Source organism: Chanodichthys erythropterus, chromosome 9, assembly GCF_024489055.1.
Source record: "Chanodichthys erythropterus isolate Z2021 chromosome 9, ASM2448905v1, whole genome shotgun sequence".
NCBI lineage: Eukaryota > Metazoa > Chordata > Actinopteri > Cypriniformes > Xenocyprididae > Chanodichthys > Chanodichthys erythropterus.
The window spans coordinates 17,110,243-17,135,417 of NC_090229.1; the positions used below are offsets into that span (position 1 = coordinate 17,110,243).

General features: G+C 37.3%; 1 protein-coding gene and 1 long non-coding RNA gene across 5 annotated transcripts; one reads left to right on the plus strand and one right to left on the minus strand.

The window, feature by feature from the left end:
• Window positions 1–7: 7 nt before the first annotated feature.
• Window positions 8–17,753, plus strand: elapor1 (endosome-lysosome associated apoptosis and autophagy regulator 1). 4 transcript variants are annotated; one of them, XM_067394829.1, is made up of 23 exons: window positions 561–651; window positions 1,812–1,887; window positions 3,650–3,770; window positions 3,911–4,091; window positions 4,366–4,513; window positions 4,655–4,735; window positions 4,815–4,920; window positions 5,028–5,177; window positions 7,109–7,197; window positions 7,654–7,831; window positions 8,032–8,160; window positions 8,272–8,362; window positions 9,288–9,393; window positions 10,053–10,190; window positions 10,280–10,534; window positions 12,922–13,095; window positions 13,180–13,330; window positions 13,416–13,509; window positions 13,653–13,754; window positions 14,316–14,442; window positions 15,293–15,471; window positions 16,848–17,013; window positions 17,153–17,753. In XM_067394829.1, exons 4-23 carry the CDS (start codon window positions 3,943–3,945, stop codon window positions 17,219–17,221), a joined length of 2,682 nt encoding a protein of 893 aa, XP_067250930.1. In that variant the 5' UTR covers window positions 561–651; window positions 1,812–1,887; window positions 3,650–3,770; window positions 3,911–3,942; the 3' UTR covers window positions 17,222–17,753. The 4 variants fall into 4 exon arrangements, with proteins under 4 accessions (XP_067250926.1, XP_067250930.1, XP_067250929.1 ...); XM_067394825.1 differs by lacking the exon at window positions 1,812–1,887 and having other exon boundaries at window positions 8–651; XM_067394828.1 differs by lacking the exons at window positions 561–651; window positions 1,812–1,887 and adding an exon at window positions 2,159–2,424.
• On the minus strand, window positions 12,959–17,882 carry LOC137027055 (uncharacterized). Its single transcript, XR_010895984.1, has 3 exons — window positions 17,752–17,882; window positions 15,301–15,453; window positions 12,959–13,080 (listed from the first exon to the last, which is right to left on the minus strand). It is a non-coding gene; the product is annotated as an uncharacterized lncRNA (long non-coding RNA).
• Window positions 17,883–25,175: the final 7,293 nt, after the last annotated feature.

Sequence of the window (25,175 nt, forward strand, 5' to 3'; positions counted from 1 at the left end):
TGCAACTTTGTTGTCCCTCCCACCGTTGCCTAGAAACCAACTGGGTGCTTCGTTTCTGTTGCACCACACAGCGCGAGGCGTAAATAAATTATATGCCTAAATTACAGACAACAGTTGGGTGTACACTTTTGTATTAACCGTTGATTAACTGGTTATTAACCCTTTTGTTTTTTTACAACAGCAAAAAAAAAAAATAATTTGCTGCTCAGTTTCCCCAAAATTTGCTAAATGTTTTCCAGTTATATATCAACAAATACATGTTATAATTTATGCCATCGACTCGTTATAAAATCCAGGGACTAATATAATTGTGTTATTTTTTGTTGTTGAGTCTTAACGAATATTCATTTAGATAGGCTACAAGATGGACACGTTTGCAGTTGGGACTCATCCCAAAGAGACTGACCAATAGGAGAGCTGAGCGCGTTACACGCGTAGTATGTGCAAACAGTGTCAGGATAAAAGCGCAGCAATATATTAACAGCACGTCTGTTCTGTCACACACCTTGTCTGAAGGGAACATATCTTATAGAAACAGCTATGTTTTTAAGCCATGTGCTTTTCACTGCAGGAACGCAAAGCGTTTCTGTTATGTTTTTGCTCCCCTTTCTACTTTTAACTGAGGCAACGGAATTACCCAGCTGCAAAGAGGTAAGATGCTATTGTGCATTATACAGATTTTCTGAGACTTCAACGCTACAATATTCTTTTAATGTAATTTTATGTGTTTCGCCCTATACACTTTTTTATTTTATTAATTTGCTGTTTACTTCTGACAGCTGCTAGAATTATTACTTCTACATCATTACCTACTTATTGACTGACAGGATGTACTGGCTGAACTCAAATCGACAGAATAACACATTTGTGAGCTAATGCTGTTGCTGATGGGATATTGATCATTATAAACACCAAACATTATCATACTAGGCCTAGGCCAGTACTTTCTATATAAATAAACTGTGTTCGTTCCATAAATAGAAATACACTCAACATAGTTTCTTCCCAGATCAGAAAATGAAAGGCACCTGTTTTGCTCACGTGCTGAGAATCGTATTGTACACACTTCATCAGACTTTACACAGTGAAGCTTGTTTTTCACATTATGCCACTTTACATATAAGAAACCATATGAAAATATTCAGGAACAAATGAAAAAATAAAAATACATAGCATATATGAGCAAATAAGCAAGCACATAAGGGGCGTGGGCTGGATGTTGTCTTAGTTAATAAAAAGCTCACATGCATCAGTATCAACTTTCCTATCAAGCATGTTTCCTTTCTGATCAGGATATATATTGAATTTTAAAGAAATTTTCTTGTTGTTGCAGTTCACCTTTGTTTCCGCTCTGTCTTCGGTTTGTTCAAGGAAATAATCATGTTTGAATAAGAGTGAGCATATTCATGGAAGTGGGTCACATCACACACTTACCTTATCATGTCCAGATAAGCTTGCGTGTTGCCTTAGAGAGCTGTGTGAAAAGGGCATCTGCTGTAATGGTCAGTCAACCTTTTTTGTTTCCTGTACTGGCAGTGAAACAAAAGTTTGTTAGACGCACTGATAAATAAATAAATAAATAAACTGACTTGCTCAGAACATGGCCATATGGAGATTTAACCACAACATGACAGAAATCAGGCCTTTCAATCTCTTAATTATTTTGTTAATTTTTTTATTTGTTAACTTCAAATATATATATAGTTTAGTCATGAAACGAGCAGCTGATTGGTTAACATAAAGCCGATTGTTTTGGCCAATCGCTATGTTTGTTCTACCTACATAACCTATTTATTTCTGTCCCGAACCAGATCAACTCATTGCAGAGCGCCATGAATTTCTCCTAGCCCTCCACCTTCCCCAGCACCACCTGCCTAGATCTGTTAGGTGGTTCTCCCTACTTTCCTTGCAGCAGCTTGAATTCTATTCACCGTATTCGCATTTTTCAGATGTATCCTCACTCATGCAGCAGTGTAGCAGATCTAGGCCTAAGTACAGTGTGTATATATATATATATATATGAAGATTTCAGATGCAAAGCCTCTAAGTGCCGTCTGAAATGTTCTTCTAAAATGAGCATTTTTATCAAGCTCATAATTAATTAATAGGTCATTTTCATTGCCATTAAAGTGAAATAACTGAACATAAACATTTGAGCTTGATAAAAATGCTCATTTTAGAATACAATTTCAGATGGCACTTAGAGGCTTTTGCACTTAGAGTCTTCATATATATATATATATATATATATATGTGTGTGTGTGTGTGTGTGTGTGTGTGTGTGTGCACATGCAAAAATAACATTATTGTCTAATTTTATTATAATTGCAAATATAATTAAAAGTAGACCTTGCCAATGACCTTGTGAAAAACAACAACAACACAGGCAACAAATGTTTTCTGTGGGAGTAAGAGATTCATCAGGTAATTGGATCCCTACAAGACACCATAGAAACAAATGTCACTCTGTTCCGTTGGCATGGTGTTTTAGTTACATCATTTATATGGATGTGGATATTATGATGTGGACTGCTTGTTCAGAGCTCTTTCTTTCTTGCTTGCTTTCTTTCTTTCTCCTCACTAAACATAACCTAACTAACGTAGCTGAACAAACACAAAGCACATAGGAAGCGCTACCACTTGTCATGTTGAGGTTTGTTAACAATTAATCTTGTTTCATTCCACATGGGTTATTCTGATTTGCTCTGTGAAGTGTCTGCTGTTACCTCAGGTGCCATTTAGTCAGGTTAATTTAGGTTCATGAGTCTTGCCAGCTGCCTTTTCTTTGGGGGGAGTTAGCTGTCAACATGTACAAACTATTTCATTTAATTGTTTCATTTAAACCGCACCTTTAAGCATTTAAGTATCTTAGTGGATTATTATGTTAAGTCAAATTAGGATAAATAGATAAACAGAATGTTTGGAGGTGTTAAAGGTTTATTTACTAAAGATTTTATTTCATCTACTTCTCCCTCTTTGCACAATGGTGAGTAAATAATACCCGTTAAAGACTGTTTGTTTAGACTAGGATACGAAGACATCCTTGAAGTTGATCGCTAGTGGGTGGATCCGCCCTAGAGGGCAAATATTGATCTGGCACAGTATTTTCAAAGATGTCTAATCCAGAGGCATATTAATCACAAGATGTTAGTAACTACAACATCAGAGGGTTGGTTTGTACAGTGACAACAAATTTGTTTTATGTCTTTGAAGCACAAAGTAAAAAGATTAGTGTCTCAGCTGTCAATACTGAAAATGACCAAGACTGTTTTTTTTCTTAGTGGAAGCTTTATGATAATATACAAGTAAAATTATAAATAATTCCAACTGAAATCAACATGTTCATGTATTTTAATTACTTATTTGTCGAGTAACCGCCTATTAAACACTTTGCGTCAGCTTCTTTATCGTTTTATCAGTTGTTTTTTTTATGCGACAGTAACTGGATGATTTCACAATATAATTTTCTTACATAAATACTTCAGTCATTAATGATTAAGGTTGATGTGGTTGTCCAAGAGTGCCAACAATTTATTAACCCTGAAAAAAAAAAACACTTCTTTTTTTTTTACATGGTTCTATTTCCAAACTGAATGACACTGAAAGACATTTTAATGCAGTTGATATTGTATGTTTTATTATTTTGCAGTCTGATTACCATTTTGAGTACACAGACTGTGATGTTTTGGGCTCTCGATGGAGAGTGGCAATACCCAACAAGCCAGAGACATGCACTGGTCTACCTGATCCAGTCAAAGGCACCCAATGCAGTGAGTACCTACAACACACACACTAGATACAAATTAATTGACCTGTCTATAGCATGCAATGTTACTAGTTGAAGGGTTTTTCGAATCTAGAAAGGCATTAAGATACTTTAACTGTGTTGTGTATTTTTTCCTGTTGTCAGCATTTACCTGTAATGAAGGCGAATTTCTGGACATGAGGACTCAAGAGTGTCAGAAATGCGTCGCAGGGACCTATTCTCTTGGGACGGGTGTCGCCTTCGACGAGTGGGACGGTTTGCCCACTGGCTTTATCAGCCATGGCATCAATATGAACTTTGGAGACACTTACACAAATTGCTCCAAGTGAGTGACTCATATGTATGTAAAATGAGAACTACTGCATTCAGAAAATGCAAAAGGGTTCTAGCGCTCAGAATTCAAGATCAAGTGGATGGCTGAGCCATTCAACATTCATTTAACTGTAATTGCATGCACATAATGTTTAATAGTAAATGCAAAAGTGCTTGACGAGTCGAGACCTTGGGTTATTTGGATTTAAATTAATTTGAAGAACTGACATTTGTGGAAATTTTGCTTTAATGGGAACCCACTGCATGTTTCTCTTGCATTTGTGCAGCTCAACATGGATCCCGAAAGGTGACTATGTTGCCTCTAACACAGATGAATGTACTTCAACTCTTTCCTATGCTGTGAGTTTAAAGAAGCCTGGATCTGTGTCCTTCCAGTACTTCTATCCAGACAGCAACATGTTTTTTGAGTTTTATGTAAGTACTGTGGCTTCGCCAGATATTTTTTTCAAAGAATATACAACTTTAAAGGCGTTATGGTCAGTTAAATTGCATTTTTTTATACCTTGATAATGTTTTTTTGCATGATATGGGATATGATAATATGTGTGTTATCAGGTTCAGAATGACCAGTGTCAGTCTACAGACTCTCAACGTCGTTGGATGAAGATATCCGAAAGTGACTGGGATTATCATTATGTGAGTCTTTGTGTATATAAGTATCTTTTGAGAGCATATGTGGAAGCCTCAAAACCTTTTCTTTGTGCTGTCTAACCAGGTACAGCTGAGCAGTGGTAACAATGTCTTGTACTGGAGAACAACGGGTTTTACTTTGGCTGCCAACACTGCCAAACCGGTTCTACTGAAGAACATTGCCATCTCAGGTATTTATCCACCACAGTTATTTGTGTACTACCTCAAATAAATATTGGCATATTGGGAATTCTTTTTAGATGCATGAAAAAACTAACAATTGCCCTTTTCTTCTCAGGGGTCTCGTATACATCTGAGTGTTTTCACTGTAAGCCTGGTACCTATAGTGATAAACCAGGGGCTGCCCGTTGTATCCCATGCGCTGCCAATTCATACTCTAATAAGGGAGCCACTGCGTGTCAACCCTGTGAGGCAGATAAATATTCAGGTGTGTCTCAGCTTTTTTTCAAAGAAAATAACCATGAATGTTAATTCAGGCTGATCATCGGGGTCAGCAGCTGCTGTTGTTTGTGCTCCATGTCATTTTATCTTTATCTCTGATAGTTGTGTTATTTACCCTCTGTACTTAGACATAGCCTATATGTTTTGTGTTAGCTGAATATTATATATAACAGTATAATTGTAATGATCCTGATGCTTGTTAGTCTGTATTTTATGATTAATATTTTTTTAATATATTTTATTAATTAAAGTAATGAAATAAAAAATATTAAAAGGTTAAAAGGTATTAAAATGATAAATATTTTTTGGCTAAAGGGACTATATGTAAGAATTCTAATGTATTAATGCCTTTTTGTATTGTCAACAGCTTGTAACAAAACTAAAAACTATTAAAAAAAAAGAAAAAATGACACATGAAATGAATGCTTATAATCAGGATAATGTGGAAGGAGCTATTCTGTACTGTAATGTCAATGGGTCATGCATTGCCAGATCTAGTCTCAAATATACTTTATTATCAAACTATCATAACAGTGTATTTTAATTACCTCATCTGTCGAAGTGAAGTGAATCTCAGAGAGCTGGTGCAAATATCCACATGGTCAGATGCTTTCTTCACTGCCACTTTCTCACCCCGTTTAAACGTCACTATTAGAAGTGTGGAAAATGTTGCTGCGAGGGCATTTCCAGGGTTTTACTTCTAAGATAAGAAAGAATAAGAACTTTGCCATGACTATATCAGGGCACTGAATCAAGTTCAAGGGTTAGTTCACCCAAAAGTGAAATTTCTGTCATTTATTGCTCACCCTCATGTTGTTCCACACCCATAAGACCTTTGTTCATCTTCGGAACACAAATTAAGGTATTTTTGATGAAATCCGATGGCTCAGTGAGGCCTCCATTGCCAGCAAGACAATTAACACTTTCAATGCCCAGAAAGCTACTAAAGACATATTTAAAACAGTTCATGTGACTACAGTGGTTCAACCTTAATGTTATGAAGTGACGAGAACACTTTTTGTACGCCAAGAAAACAAAATGACTTTATGACAATAGTCATGGGTGATTTCAAAACACTGCTTCAGGAAGCTTCGGAGCTTTACAGATCTTTTCTTTCAATTCAGTGGTTTGGAGCGTGTATCAAACTGCCAATGTCACGCCCCCCAGTGGTGAACCAATGAAAGCTTTGTTCACTGAAATAACGTGACTTTGGCGCTCCGAATCCCTGATTCTAAACAAAAGATTCGTAAAGCTTCATGAAGCAGTGTTTTGAAATCGCCCATCACTAGATATGGTCATAAAGTCGTTATTTTTTAAATTTTTTTTGGTGCACAAAAAGTATTCTCGTCACATATTAATTGTCTTGCTGGCAATGCAGGCCTCACTGAGCCATCGGATTTCATCAAAAATATCTTAATTTGTGTTCCGAAGATGGACAAAGGTTTTACGGGTGTGGAACGATATGAGGGTGAGTAATTAATGACAGAATTTTCATTTTTGGGTGAACTAACCCTTTCAGGCTCTTACGTGTGCATTAGTGCAACAACGTGCAATAAGTTGCTGGCTGCAGTTCACTTAATGGCCACCGGTGTCGGTAATAACAAGGGTTCTAACAGAATTGTGCATAAATAGCCTACAAAAATACATATTTAACAAAACATTTAACCAAATGTACTGTTGGTCACCCAATAAATGCTTTTGAACGTTGAAGTTTTGAATGTTACATCTGCATAGATTTGATGAAGCATTTAAATGTAACCGCATGAAAGTAAATATTCATGTAAATGACCTTCATGGCCCAGTGCCTGTACGCTATGAGATTTGCCTACTGTGTTTTATCACTTTATCTAAATGAGCGTGTGTGTGTTTTTCCTAACGCCACTGGCGTTTTCCTCTCTCCTGTATGTGTTACTCCAGGGATTGGTTCTGGAACCTGTCTACAGCGACCCCCCTGCAAGACGACTGATTACTTCTATACTCACACACCATGTGACTCCAATGGTCAGGTACCACACTTTTTGTTGTTTATTTGATTTTATTCATCTAATGGTGTCTTCATACTTGTAGTTCAGTTATCTTGGTTCTTTCGGTACAGACTAAAAATGAAAATGATACTTTTAGTCCTGGTTCACATTTTTAACACCAAACCTAAAGATACAAAACAAACAAACAAAACAGTTATGATGTATATTTTGCAACAGAACTTATAAAACATCCAAAACAACTGTGTGCTGGGTGAAATGCGCTTGTTGTATGGGCGTACATGTTTTTTTTTTTTTTAATCAGTTGTTGTACCCAACTCGCAACACACTTATAAAATGTGTAAAAGAGTCAAAACGGCACCAGAAATGTGAATATCTGCTGCAAGGAGATGGCAGTATTGGGCAACATCTGACATAGCTAAAAAAAAAATCAGCCATTTATTTTTTTGGTGTTTTTGTTTATTATTATTTTTTTTTTAGACGCAGCTGATGTATAAGTGGATCGAGCCCAAGATCTGCAGTGAGAGTGTGGAGAAGGCAGTGCAGCTCCCAGCCTCAGGGGAGATGGTGGCCTGTCCTCCATGCAATCCAGGATTCTTCCCCAGCAACACCTCCAACTGTGAACCCTGCTCACATGGCTTCTATTCAAACGGGACAGGTAGAGAGACAAAGCCAACTGGACCGAGAACAATAAATATTACACTCACCTGTGAAAACATCATATGCATCAGTGTTATATCTCTAGATGACAACACAACATGCGTATATCACATTAAATGTGTGCTTTAGTATATTATTTCAGTGCAACCATAACATAATTCACTATTAAAAATCATCATCTGTGTCACATGTGTTCAGAATGTTTTGAGTGTCCTGCTGGAACGGAGCCAGTCGTGGGCTTTGAGTATAAATGGTGGAACAAGATGCCCAGCAACATGAAGAGTTCAGTCTTCAGCTCAGAATACAGCAGCACTGAGAGGAGCACAGGTATATTTTAAATGAGCCACTGAGGGGATTTTTTTTTTTTTTGAAAGAGTTGTTTTGCCATAGATGCTGCTATAAAGGAGTTTCTGAGTTATGGGGGTTTTGTTGTATCAGGCTGGGAGGTTGCGGGTGAGTACATCTACACCACACCAAGCGATCAGGACTCTGATTACATGCTGCTGACGCTCACAGTTCCTGGATACAGGTGAGCACACACTGCTCTCATATGTTAACAAAAAGCAACTGCATCTTATTAATGATCTCAATATGTTAAAGGGTTAGTTCACCCAAAAATGAAAATTCTGTCATTTATTACTTACCCTCATGTCGTTTCACACCCGCAAGACCTTCGTTCATATTTGGAACACAAATTAAGTTATTTTAGTTGAAATCCGATGGCTCCGTGAGGCCTTCATAGGGAGCAATATCACTTCCTCTGTCAAGATCCATGTTCATGTGAGTACAGTGGCTCAATATTAATATTATAAAGCGACGAGAATACTTCTGGTGCAGCAAAAAAACGAAATAACGACTTATTTAGTGATGGCCGATTTCAACACACTGCTTCAGAAAGCATCGGAGCATAAATGAATCAGTGTATCGAATCATGAATCGGATCGCGGGTCAAACTGCTGAAATCACGTGACTTTGGCGCTCCGAACTGCAGATTCGACCAGGATTCGACACACAGATTCACAATGCTCCGATGCTTCCTGAAGCATTGTTTTGAAATCGGCCATCACTAAATAAGTCGTCATTTAGTTTTTTTTGCCGCACCAAAAGTATTCTCGTCTCTTTATAATATTAATATTGAGCCACTGTACTCACATGAACTGATTTAAATATGTTTTTAGTACCTTTATAGATCTTGACAGAGAAAATGTCATTGCTCCCTATGGAGGCCTCACGGAGCCATCGAATTTCAACTAAAATATCTTAATTTGTGTTTTGAAGATTAACGAAGGTCTTACGGGTGTGAAACAATATGAGGGTAAGTAATAAATGACAGAATTTTCATTTTGGGGTGAACTAACCCTTTAAATGAAGCATCAGCATAACTAATGCCAGAGACATAAACTTGGGTTAATAATTTCTTCAGTTCATGTCATTTTGCTATTTCCTTTTTTCAGCCTGCCTCATTTCCTGAGTGGAGACAATGAGAGAGTCACGCTTTCCAGTATAACATTTGTGTTTGAAACTAAGTGTACAGCTGATTGTAAACTGTATTTCATGGCAGTGAGTTTGATCATAATATATATTATAGTTTATATGATGTTTACAATTAGAGCTTGAACATTTGATTTTTTTTTCTAAAAACCTTTTTATTGTAACTCATGTTTTTGCCTTTTAGCTTACTTTTCCAAAATAGTGTTGCTTATTATTGTTAAATATATATATATAGTTTGAGGTCTGTAGAACTTTTCAAATGTTTTTGAAATAAGACTCTTATGATAAAAAATACATTAAAAACAGTAATATTTTGAAATATTATTACATTGTAAAAACATTTCTATTTTAAAATGTCAATTCTTCCTGTGATTAATTTTCAGCAGAAACATTCTAATACGATAATTTGGTACATAAGAAACATTTTTAATTTTATTATTATTATTACAATAAAATGCTTAATATTTTTGTGGAATCCTTTTTTTTCTCAAGATTATTTGATTAATAGAAAGTTCAAAGAATGGCATTTATTTCAAACAGAAATCCTTTGTAATATTACTTTAGATCAGTTTAATGCATCCTTTATGAATAAAACTGAACTTATTTAAAAAAAAATAACTCTTGCTGACCTCAAACTTTTAAATTGTAATGTATAATATAACCATTATAACATTTTGCCTTATTTTTCAGAGATTTAATTTCTAAAATTTGTCTACATCTCTCCTTAGGGGCAGAATGAAAGGAATAATATGGTTGTGGAGAATTGGTTAGGCACTACAGGAAAGCAGTCCTACTCTTATCTTATTAAAAGCAACAACACTGTTAGCTTTACCTGGGGTTTTCAGCGCACTGGGCTCTTTAGCATGGTGAGATTATAACAGCATCTTTCACTTCCTTCCTGTTTTTAGAATTTTTAGACATTAAAAGCCTTTGATAATCTGTTTCTGTGTTACAGAAAAATGAATACAGCTCTGACCTTGCTAAGATCTACTCTGTTCACCTCACTAATGTGATTGGGGGTGTGGCATCAGAATGTCGACAGTGTGCTCTGGCTGATACTGACTCGTGCGTGCCCTGCCCTCCAGGACAATACATGTTGAACGGCACTGGAGTGTGTAAAAACTGTCCATCAAATACCATCATCAGGCCTGAGCAGCCAGTAGGAAAGGAAGCCTGCATACCTTGTGGACCCAATACTTACAGTAATGAAGTAAGCACTACTTATGATTACACACACACACACACACATACACACACATGTTTTTTTTTTTAACTGTGGGGACATTCCATAGGCATAATGGTTTTTATACTGTACAAACTGTATATTCTATCGCCCTACACCAACCCTACACCTAAACCTATCCATCACAGGAAACTGTGCACATTTTTACTTTCTCAAAAAGACTCATTCTGTATTTATAAGCCTTTTGAAAAATGGGGACATGTTATACCTGTCATACCCATGTCATTATACAAATTTGTGTCCTGATATGTCACAAAAATGCACGCACACACACACACACACATATATATATACACACACACATATACATAGAAATGCAACAATTCTTGATACCAATTTCAAAATGAAAATGAACCAAAAATGAACAAAAAAGCTATTGGACATCTTTTTAAGTTATTAAACGTCTTTTTATACTGTTTACCTACTAAATATTTCATTTAATTATACATAACTTTATTTTATAACAACACTCATCCCATGTTATCCTTGGATGCAGCTCTAAAGAGTTAGTCCAGGAAGATTTGTCTGGAAGGGTACTGTTTAAACGCACAGCTACCTGGCAAATATTTTGGAAATCCCTCCGGTGCGAGGAAGATCCGTGCAGATCCGCTCTGACGGATATCCGTTTAGATCCGCTCTGACGGAAAATAAAGTCCCATGTTATCCTTGGATGCAGCTCTAAGAGTTAGTCCAGGAAGATTTGTCTGGAAGGGTACTGTTTAAACGCACAGCTACCTGGCAAATATTTTGGAAATCCCTCCGGTGCGAGGAAGATCCGTGCAGATCCGCTCTGACGGATATCCGTTTAGATCCGCTCTGACGGAAAATAAAGTGTTGATGGGAATATTCCGGTTGATAAATTAAAAATACTCCTTTGGTGTGGAGTAGTTTAGATCCAACTCTGATGGACGACAACAACAACAACAACAAACTCCCTGAGACTTCCTAGCTCTTCCATCCAGATAGCAAAATTCTCTGTTTTTACTGTTATTTCTATTCCTTATGTTCTATTTTTATTATTCTTTTTTATGTAAAGCACTTTGAATTACCATTGTGTATGAAATGTGCTATACAAATAAAATTGCCTTGCCTTGCCTTGCCTATACAAAAGTATTTTTTAGGCCCTGTGGTCTTTTCCATTCTGTGTGAGAGGCCTCTGTTCTTTCAGCTCACTGCAGATTTAAAGCCCTCTAGTGGTGGGACTGTTGTCAGTCGACAGGTTTTGGTAAACAGTTATTGATTCAAAAAGCTAACGAGTTAAAGGAACACTCCACTTTTTTTGAAAATAGGCTCATTGTCCAACTCCCCTAGAGTTAAACAGTTTTACCGTTTTCGAATCCATTCAGCCGATATCCGGGTCTGGCGGTACCACTTTTAGCATAGCTTAGCATAGTTCATTGAATCTGATTAGACCGTTAGCATCGCGCTTAAAAATGACCAAAGAGTTTTGATATTTTTCCTATTTAAAACTTGACTCTTCTGTAGTTAAATCGTGTACTAAGACCGACGGAAAATAAAAAGTTATGATTTTCTAGGCTGATATGGCTAGGAACTATACTCTCATTCAGGCGTAATAATCAAGGAACTTTTTAAGCGCGATGCTAACGGTCTAATCAGATTCAATGAACTATGCTAAGCTATGCTAAAAGTGGTACCGTCAGACCCGGAGATCGGCTGAATGGATTCGAAAACGGTAAAACTCAACTGTTTAACTCTAGGGGTGTTGGAAAATGAGCCTATTTTCAAAAAAAGTGGAGTGTTCCTTTAATAATAAAAACTGAAGAGAAATAATAATTCTCCAATCCACTGTATCTATAAAAAGTCAAACTTGTAAGACAGTGGATATTTAATCCCAGACTAAAATGCATGTTTAAGCTGTTTTAACTGAAAGCAACTTGCACTGGCATATCATAAAATATGTCAGCGTCATTGTTTTGTCTCAAGATGCACACCAGTAATGTTTTTTTTCAAGGCATGTTAATAAAAGCTACTTAAATGTCCTAACTGAACTAAGGTCTAATCCTGGCTTAATCTAAGACCTGTCTGTGAAACCAAGCCTTAATCATTTTTGAAGAGTTTCTCTATCCCTCATGAATACTTACTAAAGTGAAATTCTTCAAATTATTAAAATTATATATAAAGTAATACAGCATAATTAAATAATTTACAACATATTATAATATTTAAAAATAAAATATTTTTACTAATAATAATTCATTTTAAGTGAATTAGTGTTTTTCTTTTTATTGTGCATGCATATTTTTATTAACATTCCTTATGATGATATACACTTTACAAATATTTTATATATCCATTCAGTTCTTGTTACATATGTTTGTTTTCTTTGTCCACAGGGCCGTTCTGCGTGCATGAGTGACTGTACATTAGCACTTGATCATAAAGAAGAGACCTTGCATTATGATTTCTCTCCACTGGCAAACGTCACAGGCTTCCAAAGCAGCCCACGCTTCACCAGTAAAGGGCTGCAATATGTCCACCATTTCAGTGTGGCACTGTGTGGAACAGAAGTAAGAGAATTAGACCAGATGAAGTTTTAAACCGTGAAGTCTGAGTAGTAAAAGCTCAATAAAGTGTGTCTGTCTCTTATCAAGAACAGGGCTCTTGCATCCTGTGTTGAGAATGTGACTGAAAGCAAGAGGGATGTAAAAGGCTACATATGTCAGTCTACTGTGGTGCCTTCTGAGATCAGGGGTCAGAGCGTTGTGTCCTCTCAGCCCTTCACTATCGGAGACACTTTAATTGGTGAGTGCTACTGCTGCTTTGAAATCTCTATCAAGTAAACCTATCCCAGCTGGCCCTAGGGATTCATCAGATGTTTTATACACAGGAGTGACCACTGAATCCAAATTTGATGACATCTCGTCATTGGACGGCAACTTTCCTGTTGAATCAGAGCTGCCGGATGTCATATTCTACTACAGGTGAGTATTTTCAGTGATATGTGCTCACCTTATGCTTTTATTTTGTTCACATACACTTTTTGTTGACCTCAACTCAGTATCTCAGTTGATTTTCTTCAGATTGATCTGTAATATTATCTTCTTCTCATTAATGGTGTCAACAGATCTAGAGAAACTACGCAAGCATGTAAAAACGGAAGATCGACCTCCATTAGGCTCCGATGTGATCCCACTGTAACAGGGAAAGACCATATTTCCCTACCAAGGTACAAAATGAAAATAGCTTTTACTTTTGGTTAGGGCTGCATGTTTGATCAAAATAAAACTGAAATGGTAATAGTGTGATTATCAAATCACAAAGGCTGCAATTTAATTTCATAAATATATGTGCTGCATGTTTCAGAGTGAAACGTGCCACTGTATTCTTGTACATGAGCAGCTCATAATCCAGTGTTTATTTTTTTGTTATTTTTTATTTAGTAATAATAATAATCATCATCATCACAATGAAAATTTTGGCCAAATTGTGCAGCCTTGGAAACAATCACAGCAAACCTGAAGAATTTTTTAAAATTGCATTTTAAATCGCAATCACAATTTTTACCAGAAAAAATTAAATTTGAATTTTTCCTATATTTGGGGCTTTTCCCAAAAAAATGTAAAATTAAGACTAATCAAGACAAGCCCAATGAAAGTGTGTGGTGAATGTTGTATGGTTTAGAACTGTACTGTAACACAAGTTTTGCATATGTATAATCCAACTCTGAAACAACAAAGGATGGAGGAATATCACTCTTTATTGTTTTCTTTCTGTGTCTTTGGTCTAGTAACTGCTCAGAGGGCACCTGTGACGGTTGCTCCTTCCATTTCCTGTGGCGCTCACAGCATGCCTGTCCTCTCTGCTCTGAGAGGAACTATAAGGAGATTGTGAGTGCTTGTATCCAAGGAATTCAGGTACATGTCAGCTCACATCATGATACAGTGACTGAATGAAACAATTTTTCCAGTCTGAAATAGACAGTTTATAGAACAGGGGTTCCCAATTCCAGTCCTTGCGCCTCCCCGCTCTGCACATTTTGTATGACTCTCTTATCTGACACTCTGTTGAGCGATGGGTTCAACTGTAAGTGCGCTGCGAAGTGGGCTTAAAAGGGTTTTTCGCCATCTTAAGATTCCAGTCCGGAGCAGGTGTGTTTATATGAGGCTGTTCACGGGTGTAAAGTGCGTGAGAACACTGAACACTGCATAGGGACCCTGTCACTCAGGATGCACCTGACTTCATGGAGCTCTCTTCTAATGAGCTGATGATCTGATTCAGGTGTGATTCGGATAAGAAAGACATAGGGTTAATCAGCTCCCTAGGTCATGAATCAGTATATCGTATACATGATTCGGGCCAGTGTAATAAGTACCTGACTTAGTACACATTGGGACAATGATGGCTCTATTTCTGGCGGCGTCCTCAATGTACAACATCCCTACTGGTATTTATGAATAACAGCAGCACAGATATATTTTTGACATGAATTGTTTGTTTTTTAAAAGTACATTATGATAAATACTTTGTTACATATCCCTGCAACATTTCGGAAAAAAAAAAACATTTTAATGCATAAATGTTAGCTACATTGTGCTCATTACCTGTCTAGACTAGCGCTGTATAGGGGCTTTCGCACCAGAGGAACCTTTTTATAGTTCCTAGTACTATGAGAGGTGCAAGAACATGAATTGGGAAGCCTGTTTAATATAGGAGCACTTACACAACTTAATGTAAATGTGACTAAAATGTGTTTGCATTTCTCAGAGGACTACCTATGTGTGGCAGCAACCTCTAAGGTGCAGAGGCGGGGTGTCGCTGCCATCTCAGCAGATTAGTGCCTGTGTGACACTGGACTTCTGGCTGAAGTTTGGTGTCTCCATTGGAACTGTGGCTGCCGTACTGCTCATTACAATTAGCTGCTACTTCTGGAAAAGAACACGCAAGTGAGAGTCCATTACTGAATGTGATATGTAGTTTATTATCTTTCAGAAAAGTCTTGAAGATATGCATATAAACATGGTGAAAAACACATATATATATTAGGGATGCACAGAAATTTAGCCTTGCCAAAAACTGCTACTTTAACATCCAATAACAGAATCTTTGAAGTGGAAAACTAAGCAGTATACATGTGAAATGACCTAGGTTTAATTGGATCTAATGAAAATCTAAAAAATGGGTGATGTATTGATGGAAACGAGTCTACAGTGTATTGACTCTTAAGTATTGACTCTAAGGGGAGCAATGACACTTCTCTCTCAAGATCCATAAAGGTACTAAAACATATTTAAATCGGTCCATGTGAGTACAGTGGTTCAATATTAATATTATAAAGCGATGAGAATATTTTTGGTGTGCCAAAAAAAACAAAATAATGACTTATTTAGTGATGGCCGATTTCAAAACACAGATTCATTGATACACTGATTCAAAAAACAGATGCATTTGTGCTCCAAATCTTCATGAATCTTCCCAATTCCGAATCTTCCCACCCTATGATTTTTCTAGTTTGAGAAGCAGTTTCATTTGTATATACATCACAATAGGGAAGAAAAGACTATTGCTAATTCCGTTTTATGCTGACTTTAAAATAAATAAAGCCTAGCTGTTATTCTAGTATTATTCTATTATTCTTTTTTTACAATCACTATAACCCATTTCTCAATACTCGGGTCACTTTTTCAAAACTCTTCTCACAGTGAGAAAGCATTCATTGACTACATCTTTCAAATTACCTTAATTATTTTCTCACTTCGACACAACAAACAACAAATTTGCACATGCTTACATACTGTTTTCAAAACTGTTAAACTTAAGTTCAAAACAATAACATGATACAAAACTGAAAAAGACAGAAATATGCTACATTTCTACAGTAATATTGTAAGGAAATATATTCTGAATCTAAAAAATCAAATATTATAAAGGCAATTAGATTAAATGGAACACTTACACAAGTATTAGTCTTTCAATTTCAATATCATCCATTCAAAGGGGAAAACTTCGGAATAATTGTGTACTGTTGTGTAGACATGGTTCACATTAACTGCTGTGCATTAAGAACTGTGTGAAGAGTGGCCTAAGTATTGAGAAATGTGTCCTAACGATTGTTGTAAACTGTAAGGAAGAGATATATTATAATGTGATTAAAATATAATAAAATGTATATAGTTATTCCAAGCAAAAGCTTTTTTTTTTTTTTTTAAAAACCAGTGTTCTTAAACCCAGTGTGTGTAGAATTTTAGGTTTTGATCAGGAATTCGTGATCTATTCATATTAATAGATAAGCTGTATAAGAGTATTAATGCCCTCTCTTTAGGCTGCAGTATAAGTACTCTAAGCTAATGATGACTGCAGGAGATAAGGAGTGTGAACTTCCAGCTGCTGATAGCTGTGCCATCATGGAAGGAGAAGATGCAGAGGATGACCTCATCTACCTCTCCAAAAAATCTTTCTTCACCAAGATCAAGTCATTTTCCAGAGAGGTGAGGAGAGACTCACAAGACAGACTTCGTTTTAGATGTACTGTAGCACAAACTACGCTATACATGTTTTAATATTACAATAATACTTAAAAGAATTAACAGACATATATAGACTTAATACAATTCTGTTCTTTTACAGAGAACATCAGATGGCTTTGATTCTGTTCCTCTTAAATCATCAGCTGCACAGGAGATGGAGATGAGCTAGAACTTCTCTGACACAAGGACAGCCAGCGGGAAATGTTTGGCCTATTTTGTGACATCCTTGACACTATAGTTGACATTATAACATCAATACTGCTTTTCCCAAAGAGACTGAGGGAAGCAAATGACTCAAAAACAAGGCTGACTTATTCAAGAGCACCCTTATAAACCTGTTTGTTTCCACTGGGTCATTCAGCAAAACCAATCTACATGCAGACCAAAGGCAAAACTGGCATGAGAAGTTGATTTTAAAATATTTTTTTTTTTTTTAAATGTTTTTTCTTTGTCAAGTTTTGATAATTGTATAGGCCTATATAGGCCTACACAAATATTGTGCCAAACACAGATGCTTTTGAAAGACGACGGTGGAAAATACATGTTGCGTTTGTTTTACATGCCATTCTGTTACATATATCAAATATGATCTTTTCTTTTCTTTTGGGTCAATGATGTTGTTTTCATGAATCTGAGAGCTACACTTGCCTTAAAGGGTTAGTTCAACCAAAAATGAAAATTATGTCATTTATTACTTACCCTCATGTTGTTCTACATCCGTAAGACCTTCATTCATATTCAGAACACAAATGAAGATATTTCTGATCAAATCTGATGACTCAGTGAGACCTCTATTGCCAGTAATGTCACAGAATTTCTCAAGATCCACAAAGCTACTCAGAACATATTATGTAAAACAGTTTGTGTGAGTACAGTGGTTCTACCGTAATATTATAAAGCGACGAGAATACAGCTACTGTAATAAATACACCCTTATTGAGAGTGGCTCAGAATGTCCCTTAGAGCTACCACTTGTATTGCAATACAGTATATTCACACTATTGCAAAGCTCCCCACGTGCTATTCTAACTGCCTGATTTCTGCCATTGGTGTAACTAGCAGTGTGTGCTAACAGACAAAAAATGTACGCTTTCACACCATCTTGCTGATAACATTTCTTTGGTCATTTGGCAGTCCTACAGCCAATGTAGTGAATACAACCTGTAAGAGTGTGTTATTTGTTTTTTATGCTGTCATAAAAAACATTGTTTTTTATATAGATGTGAATTTTTGTAATTGGGAAATCAAAATAGCCTAATATTATTAGTCTATGCTTTTGTTTTTGTTTTTGAATAAAAGTGTTTTCTATCAAATGTTGGATTTCCTACATCTTGAAACCTTCTGTGTTACAAATGGGGAACATCTCAGAAGAATGAACAAATAATGTTTGTGGTCATCACATTAAAAATAACATTTGAAGTGCTGGAAAAAATGTTTGCGCGTCTAACTACAGACACTGCATTTCTTATTCAGATGTTCCCATTAGCTTTGCCTTTATTGCAATCAATAAAATTGGATTATTGGCAAAGAGCATTACAGGAACACCTTCAAAGAAGCATTGAACTGAGAAGAGCGAAATTATCTGCTCTTACCAGTGAAAGCAAAGCCATTGAAAAGTTGATTGATGATGACAATCTGCAGAATGTACAAGAGTTGATGCAACTTGGCTTTGCACAATTGCTAACCGAGTTTACTGATTTAAATTTGCAAGTTCAAGATCTTTTGCCTGAAGATGAAAAGATTGCAGATCAACAAAATTGGTTTCAGCATAAAATGAATTCCCTGAGACTTTTTGAAAAGAAAACAGAAAACTGGATTGCTGCTCTTGGTGATAAACAAGGCCAAAATGACAATCTTGATATGGAGGATGATGTTAGTCCTCACGACAGTACCTCACAGGTATCTGTACACAAGAGTGAATCTAAAAGGAAGCATAATTCAGATATTGAAAGTGGATCAGTTTCCTCCTCAGTATCATCAGCATGCGAAGAATCAAAACGTGCAGCTCTGCTAGCAAGGGCAGCATCCCTAACAACAACTTGAAATCGATGCATAAGAGGTGCAGTTAGGTAACCATATAAGTGCACCATCATCCTAAATTCTTCTATAGGTGCATTCAAATTGCCCTCTGGTCACCAAAGAAAGCAAAACAGATCTGCGTCCTCCTCAGGAACCCTCACCTGATAGAACATCGACTCCACATCTGCCACCATGGCTATTGGTTCTTCCCTAAATCTGGTAAGGACACCAATGTGTGACACCAACCAGTGTGTTTGTGCAACGTTCCCTAAAAGGTCTCTAAAGGCGACAAAAATTCCGAACCTTTACAGAACATTAGGGACGTTCCTAAAACGTCCTCTTTTGGTAATGAAAGTGCTGCAGTACAAGGTTCTTTATATGACTTTAGGGGGACATTTCATTTTGGTCATTTTATGGTCACATAAGAATGTTACAAAGAGGATATTAACAGAACGTTCCCACACGGTCCTCTGTTGGTCATTTAATAACGTTCCCAAGTTTGAGTTTAGGGGGACGTTCCATTTTGGTTATTTTATGGTCGCGCGAGAACATTACAAAGAGAAAATTTGGGAAGTTAATTTGGGAGGTTAACAGAATGCCCTATAGTAATAGTCCCCTAAACATTCCCAGAATAAAGGTCCACCAAATAACGTCCACCAACCCTTAAAAGAACTCCACATCAGGACCGTCTCTGACCATTCTTGGAATGTACCAGATGGAAGGTTAGATGTTGATGTTTTACATAAAATAATAAAGTTTGAAGTCACCATTATGGAGGGAAGCATTTGCTTTAGAGGGGCTCTTGATTCTTGACATTTTAACATTAGATTTTCTTTGGCTGCTTTGACTGTTTCTAAATCATGCTTGTTATCAGATGAATTTATTCATTCAGTGATGGTGATTCAATCATCACGTGACCTGATTCACTGATCCTCTCCGGAGTCTAAACTGCGAGTTTTTTTTTTTTTTTTTTATTCATTATACAGACAGAGTTTTGAGCAGTCTTGTGTTATTCTATAGTCTTTGTTTTAGGTCAGTTGTTTCCCACTAAGGTACGCCTAGTTATTTATCTACTGTGGTAATTTGCAGCTCATGTCAAAAGGTCTAGATAAATGGCTGTATTCAAGTCAGCTTTATTTATATAGTGCTTTTTACTGTGCAGATTGTGTCAACGTATAGCTTTACAGAGATAGAGGGAACATAATTTTAGCTGTACAGCAGTAAAAATAGTGTGATTATCAAGCTTAAGTAAGTTCAGTATTGCTTCATTCTGTTGTAAAAAATCATTAGTTATTAATTTAGTTCATTTACCTATACTAAAAACTCATATATGATAGTTTTCTTCCAAATACGATAACTTTGAGCTTCCAGTACGATACTTGGACATTTCCAATCTGGCAACACTGAGCCCAACTAAAGCAAGCACTTACCTCCATAACGGTTCCATAATTTTCAATAAAACATCAACACCTCATTAAGATGTTTTGAATGAAAGAAATAATTTGTAATAATGGAAGATGCTGAGATCTAGAGAGATCTTTTAGTTTTTAATGTTCTGATCACTTCCGGCACTTGTGTAAACTACACCAGAGCGTGTACACACCTCACGCACCGGATGCTGTGCGCGTGCTCAAGGCAGTTAGTGGTGTATTAGAGGTAAAAAATTATATAAATACTGTTCGGTTTCTCGCACAAACCGATTGTGTCATGAGCCGCAGGGTTTAATTTGGATTTGTCTGTGCATGTTTTTTTACTCTCATAGATTTTGTTACCATTGACATGCATTATACGACTGACAGACTGCAGCGGTTGGAGTTAAAAATCATCATTTGTGTTCTACTGAAGAAACAAAGTCATCTACATCTTGGATGCCCTGGGGGTAAGCAGATAAACATCAAATTTTCATTTTTGGGTGAACTATCTCTTTAAAAGAACTCCACATTGTGACCGTCTCTAAATGTACTGGAAACATTACAAGGCACCGTCCTTAACACCACTGGGGACGTTCTGAGAATGTTCTGGGAATGTAAATTTCTAGGGGGGTAACTGCCTGATTTCCACAATTGGTGTAAACAGCAGTGCATACTAAAAGAAATTAACGCTTTTACACCATCTTGCTGATGAAATTTCTTTAGTCATTTGGCAATACAGCTACTGTAGTGAATAAACCTTCATCAGAATGTGCTACCACCTTAAATTATGAGGTCAAATTAATAATTAAAGTGGCAATTAATGACCACAGCAAGTCAGGACCTCGGTTTAAAGGATGCGTCTCCTGCCTCTATCACTGCACTCTGACTTTAGGAGCCATACAAACCTGGGAGTGAGCACCCCCTGCTGGCCTCACTAAAGCATCTTCCAATTACAATCAAGTTTCTTCACAAAAGGTCTCTCATCCATGTCACAACCTGGCTTGATCCCCGCTTAGCTTCAGAAGTGAGCTGGGCTTTGACCATGGAAGGCTATGGCCACACTGCTTTTTGAAGTCACATTAAAAGGGGTCCAAATTGAGGGGCAGCACATCCTGAGTGGCTCAGTTTGTCCCTCAGAATGAGCTACCACCTGCACTGAAGTACTGTATAGTCACTCTATAGCAAACCTTTCCCACATATTCTGCTATTTTAACTGCCTGATTTCCACCATTGATATAAACAGCAGTGTGTGCTAATAGAAAAGAAATTAACGCTTTTACACCATCTTGCTGACAACATTTCTTTAGTCATTTGGCAATAGGAGCCATACAAGGCCTGGAAATGAGCACCCCCTGCTGGCCTCACTCTTCCAATAACAATCAAATTTCTTCAAATAAAGTCTCTCATCCATTTCAAGGCCTGGCTCAAGCCTGCTTAGCTTTGGAAGGGAGAACAGAATCCGATGCAAATATGCACCTGGTGAAATCCCCCTTCCCAAAAAAACTGACGTCAATTTGATGTTTTATTCAACGTCAATTGGACATCAGTGTGTGGATATCAACAATGTCCAAAAGTGTTTTTTAAAATCTACTTACCCCACCTTGAAAGCAACTTGTACACCTTAACAGTTTTGTATTATTAGAATGGCAGTGGTTAAATTCATTGCATATTTTAATAGGAAGATGTGTATTTCTGTGCGTGTTTTTTATTGTGGTGACTTGCTTGTTGACTTTATCCTGCTGGTGTGGCTTACTTTTTCAACATCAATTGGACATCAGTGTGTGGACGTCAACTTGATGTCAAAAAATGTATGTCAATTTGATGGGTATTTTTCAACATCAATTGGACATGAGTTTGTGGACGTCAAATTGATGTAAAAAAACTCATGTCAAAAAATTGACATCAATTTGATGGGGGTTTTTTCAACATCAATTAGACATCAGTTTGTGGATGTAAAATTGACCTCAATTTGATGTTTTTTTCAATGCCAATTGAACATCAGTGAATGGATATCAACAAAATCCAACAGAATTGACATAAAAAAATTGACGTCCGCCTTGAAAAACCCCACCTTGAAATCAACTTGCACACCTTAACAGTTTTGTATTATTAGAATGGCAGTGTTTAAATTCATTGCATATTTTAATAGGAAGATGTGTATTTCTGTGCGTGTTTTTTATTGTGGCGACTTGCTTGTTGACTTTATCCTGCTGGTGTGGCTTACTTTTTCAACATCAATTGGACATCAGTGTGTGGACATGAAATTGACAACAATTTGATGGGATTTTTTTCGACATCAGCTACTGTAGTGAATAAACCCTTATCAGAATGTGCTACCACCTTATGAAGTTAAATTAATAATTAAAGTGGCGATTAATTACCACAGCAAGTCAGGACCTCGGTTTAAAGGATGGGTCTCCTGCCTCTATTGCTGCACTCTGACTCATAGACTGTAAAAAAATGCTCTGACTTTAGGAGCCATACAAACCTGGGAGTGAGCACCCCCTGCTGGCCTCACTAAAGCATCTTAAAAAAAAGGTCTCTCATCCATGTCACAACCTGGCTTGATCCCCGCTTAGCTTCAGAAGTGAGCTGGGCTTTGACCATGGAAGGCTACAGCCACACTGCTTTCTGAAGTTACATTAAAAGGGGTCCAAATTGCATATCCTGAGTGGCTAAAGTTGTCCCTCAGAATGAGCTACCACCTGCACTGAAGTCCTTCCTGTATAGTCACTCTATAGCAAACCTTTCCCACATATTCTGCTATTCTAACTGCCTGATTTCCACCATTGGTATAAACAGCAGTGTGTGCTAATAGAAAAGAAATTTACGCTTTTACACCATCTTGCTGATAACATTTATTTAGTCATTTGGCAATAGGAGCCATACAAGGCCTGGAAATGAGCACCCCCTGCTGGCCTCACTCTTCCAATAACAATCAAATTTCTTCAAATAAAGTCTCTCATCCATTTCAAGGCTTGGCTCATGCCTGCTTAGAGCCTCTTCTGTATTATCAGCACAAGGAAGACACAAGTGTAATAAAATACATTTTATTTACAAAAGATAAACAAGAATAACCAACACAACTACTAAATGAATACCATGAATGATAAAGGAATAAAGTGCATAAGATACATAGAATATAAGTGATTAAGTTGGGTGTGGCTATGGAAGAGTTACGTTATCTTATGGAAAGATCTCTGAAAATAATAAGGTGGAGAACCTTATTATGCACTAAACAAATAAACGAAAGATTATTTGTTATTAACTAACAGCAGTTATATTACATCTAATGGGAATTAGGAAATTAAACACTGAATGCCAAGGTCTCTGGAAAGAGGTTTGGTTAAGTGATATTTACGTTCCACGTGGTTGAGTCCGATGACGGTGACATCCTCCACTGGTTGTGCTGGGTGACAATGCAGTGGGGAGAGGAGCCGGAATCTGTTTCAACAGCATTGAACATGAAGCTCTGTGGGATGCTAGTCTCCTGGAGCACCAAAGGGTCCTAAAATCTGGAACACGCAGATGAGGCCCTGGCATAGGTGCAGAAGGTTCTTAACAATCTGGAACACGCAGACAAAGGTACTTTGGAGTAAAGATTTGCTCTCCTGAGCTTAACCTTGTTGCAGATGTTGTTACTGTCTCGCTGGATGGAAACTCTGAACGTAGTGTTTGTTGATGTCTCTTTCCTCACAGGCTGGAGGCTTAGAACGTAGTCGTATCTGTTGCTGTCTCACCAGCTGTAGACTCAGATCGTGGGACCTTTTGTTGTCTCTCTGGATGGACCCGGTGTTCTAGGCTCGGTGTTGTATCTGTTAGTGTCTCAGCTTTGCAAGCCGGGAATTCTGTAAGTGTCTCACTCCTTTACAGAGTTGAGACCCAGAACGGCATATCTGTTATGTCTCATCCGATGGGAGACTCAGAACAAGGAGTGTCTGTTGAAAGGGTACCTTTATCCATTTCTGATGAGGAGGAGAGTGCAATTTGGCGCTTCTCCATTCGAGTGCTGTGATTGGCTGCTGGCATCAGAGGGGACACACACAGGCCCATCCTTCTTTCCCCAGTGGAACTCATTTGCATAAAGCACAAAGTCTTTACAGTGTCTTTAAAGTTTACCAGTGCATTTCTCACTTTCCAAACCACCAGCAGAATACCTTTGGCAATATTCTTAACAAATGGAGACTAAACATGATGGAAAAAGATTGAACTGTCATTCAATTGTACATTAACAGCTGAATTTGTTTCAGATGTTGCACTACATATAGCTGTCACTGAGAATACTTATTTCTGTGAATAAGTATGAAATGGGTGTGTGTAGTTTGCATCAGTTCAAGGTTTTCAAACATAGCATTGAATGGATTTGGATGGATCTTTGTGATCTCTCTTTGTTTTGCGCATTGCTGCTAAGGTCACGAGGAATTTTTATGGCAGTCTCTGGTCAACCTTAAGAAGTAGTCTCTAGATGAGTGAAGGGCAGAAACTACATGAGGACCAATGAGAAGTCCTGTCCTTCCCAGGCTTGGTACAAGAGGTCTTTTTCTTGCCCAAGAGGTGTCTGGATGTTGTCCTTACATCTTTATCTGATGGCGTTGGACAGTTTGTTTGTGTTAGTCCACCAAGATCCAATCAAAATGTAGCAAACCTTTGTCCGCTGTTACGGACAGAGAGGGGCCCGGCCATAAACTAGGC

Coding starts and splice junctions, on each gene's coding strand:
- elapor1 (XM_067394825.1), top strand. CDS start 541: ATGTTTTTAAGCCATGTGCTTTTCACTGCAGGAACGCAAAGCGTTTCT. Junction 3,771..3,910: donor AGTCAAAGGCACCCAATGCA/GTGAGTACCTAC, acceptor TCCTGTTGTCAG/CATTTACCTGTAATGAAGGC. Junction 4,736..4,814: donor GTGACTGGGATTATCATTAT/GTGAGTCTTTGT, acceptor CTGTCTAACCAG/GTACAGCTGAGCAGTGGTAA.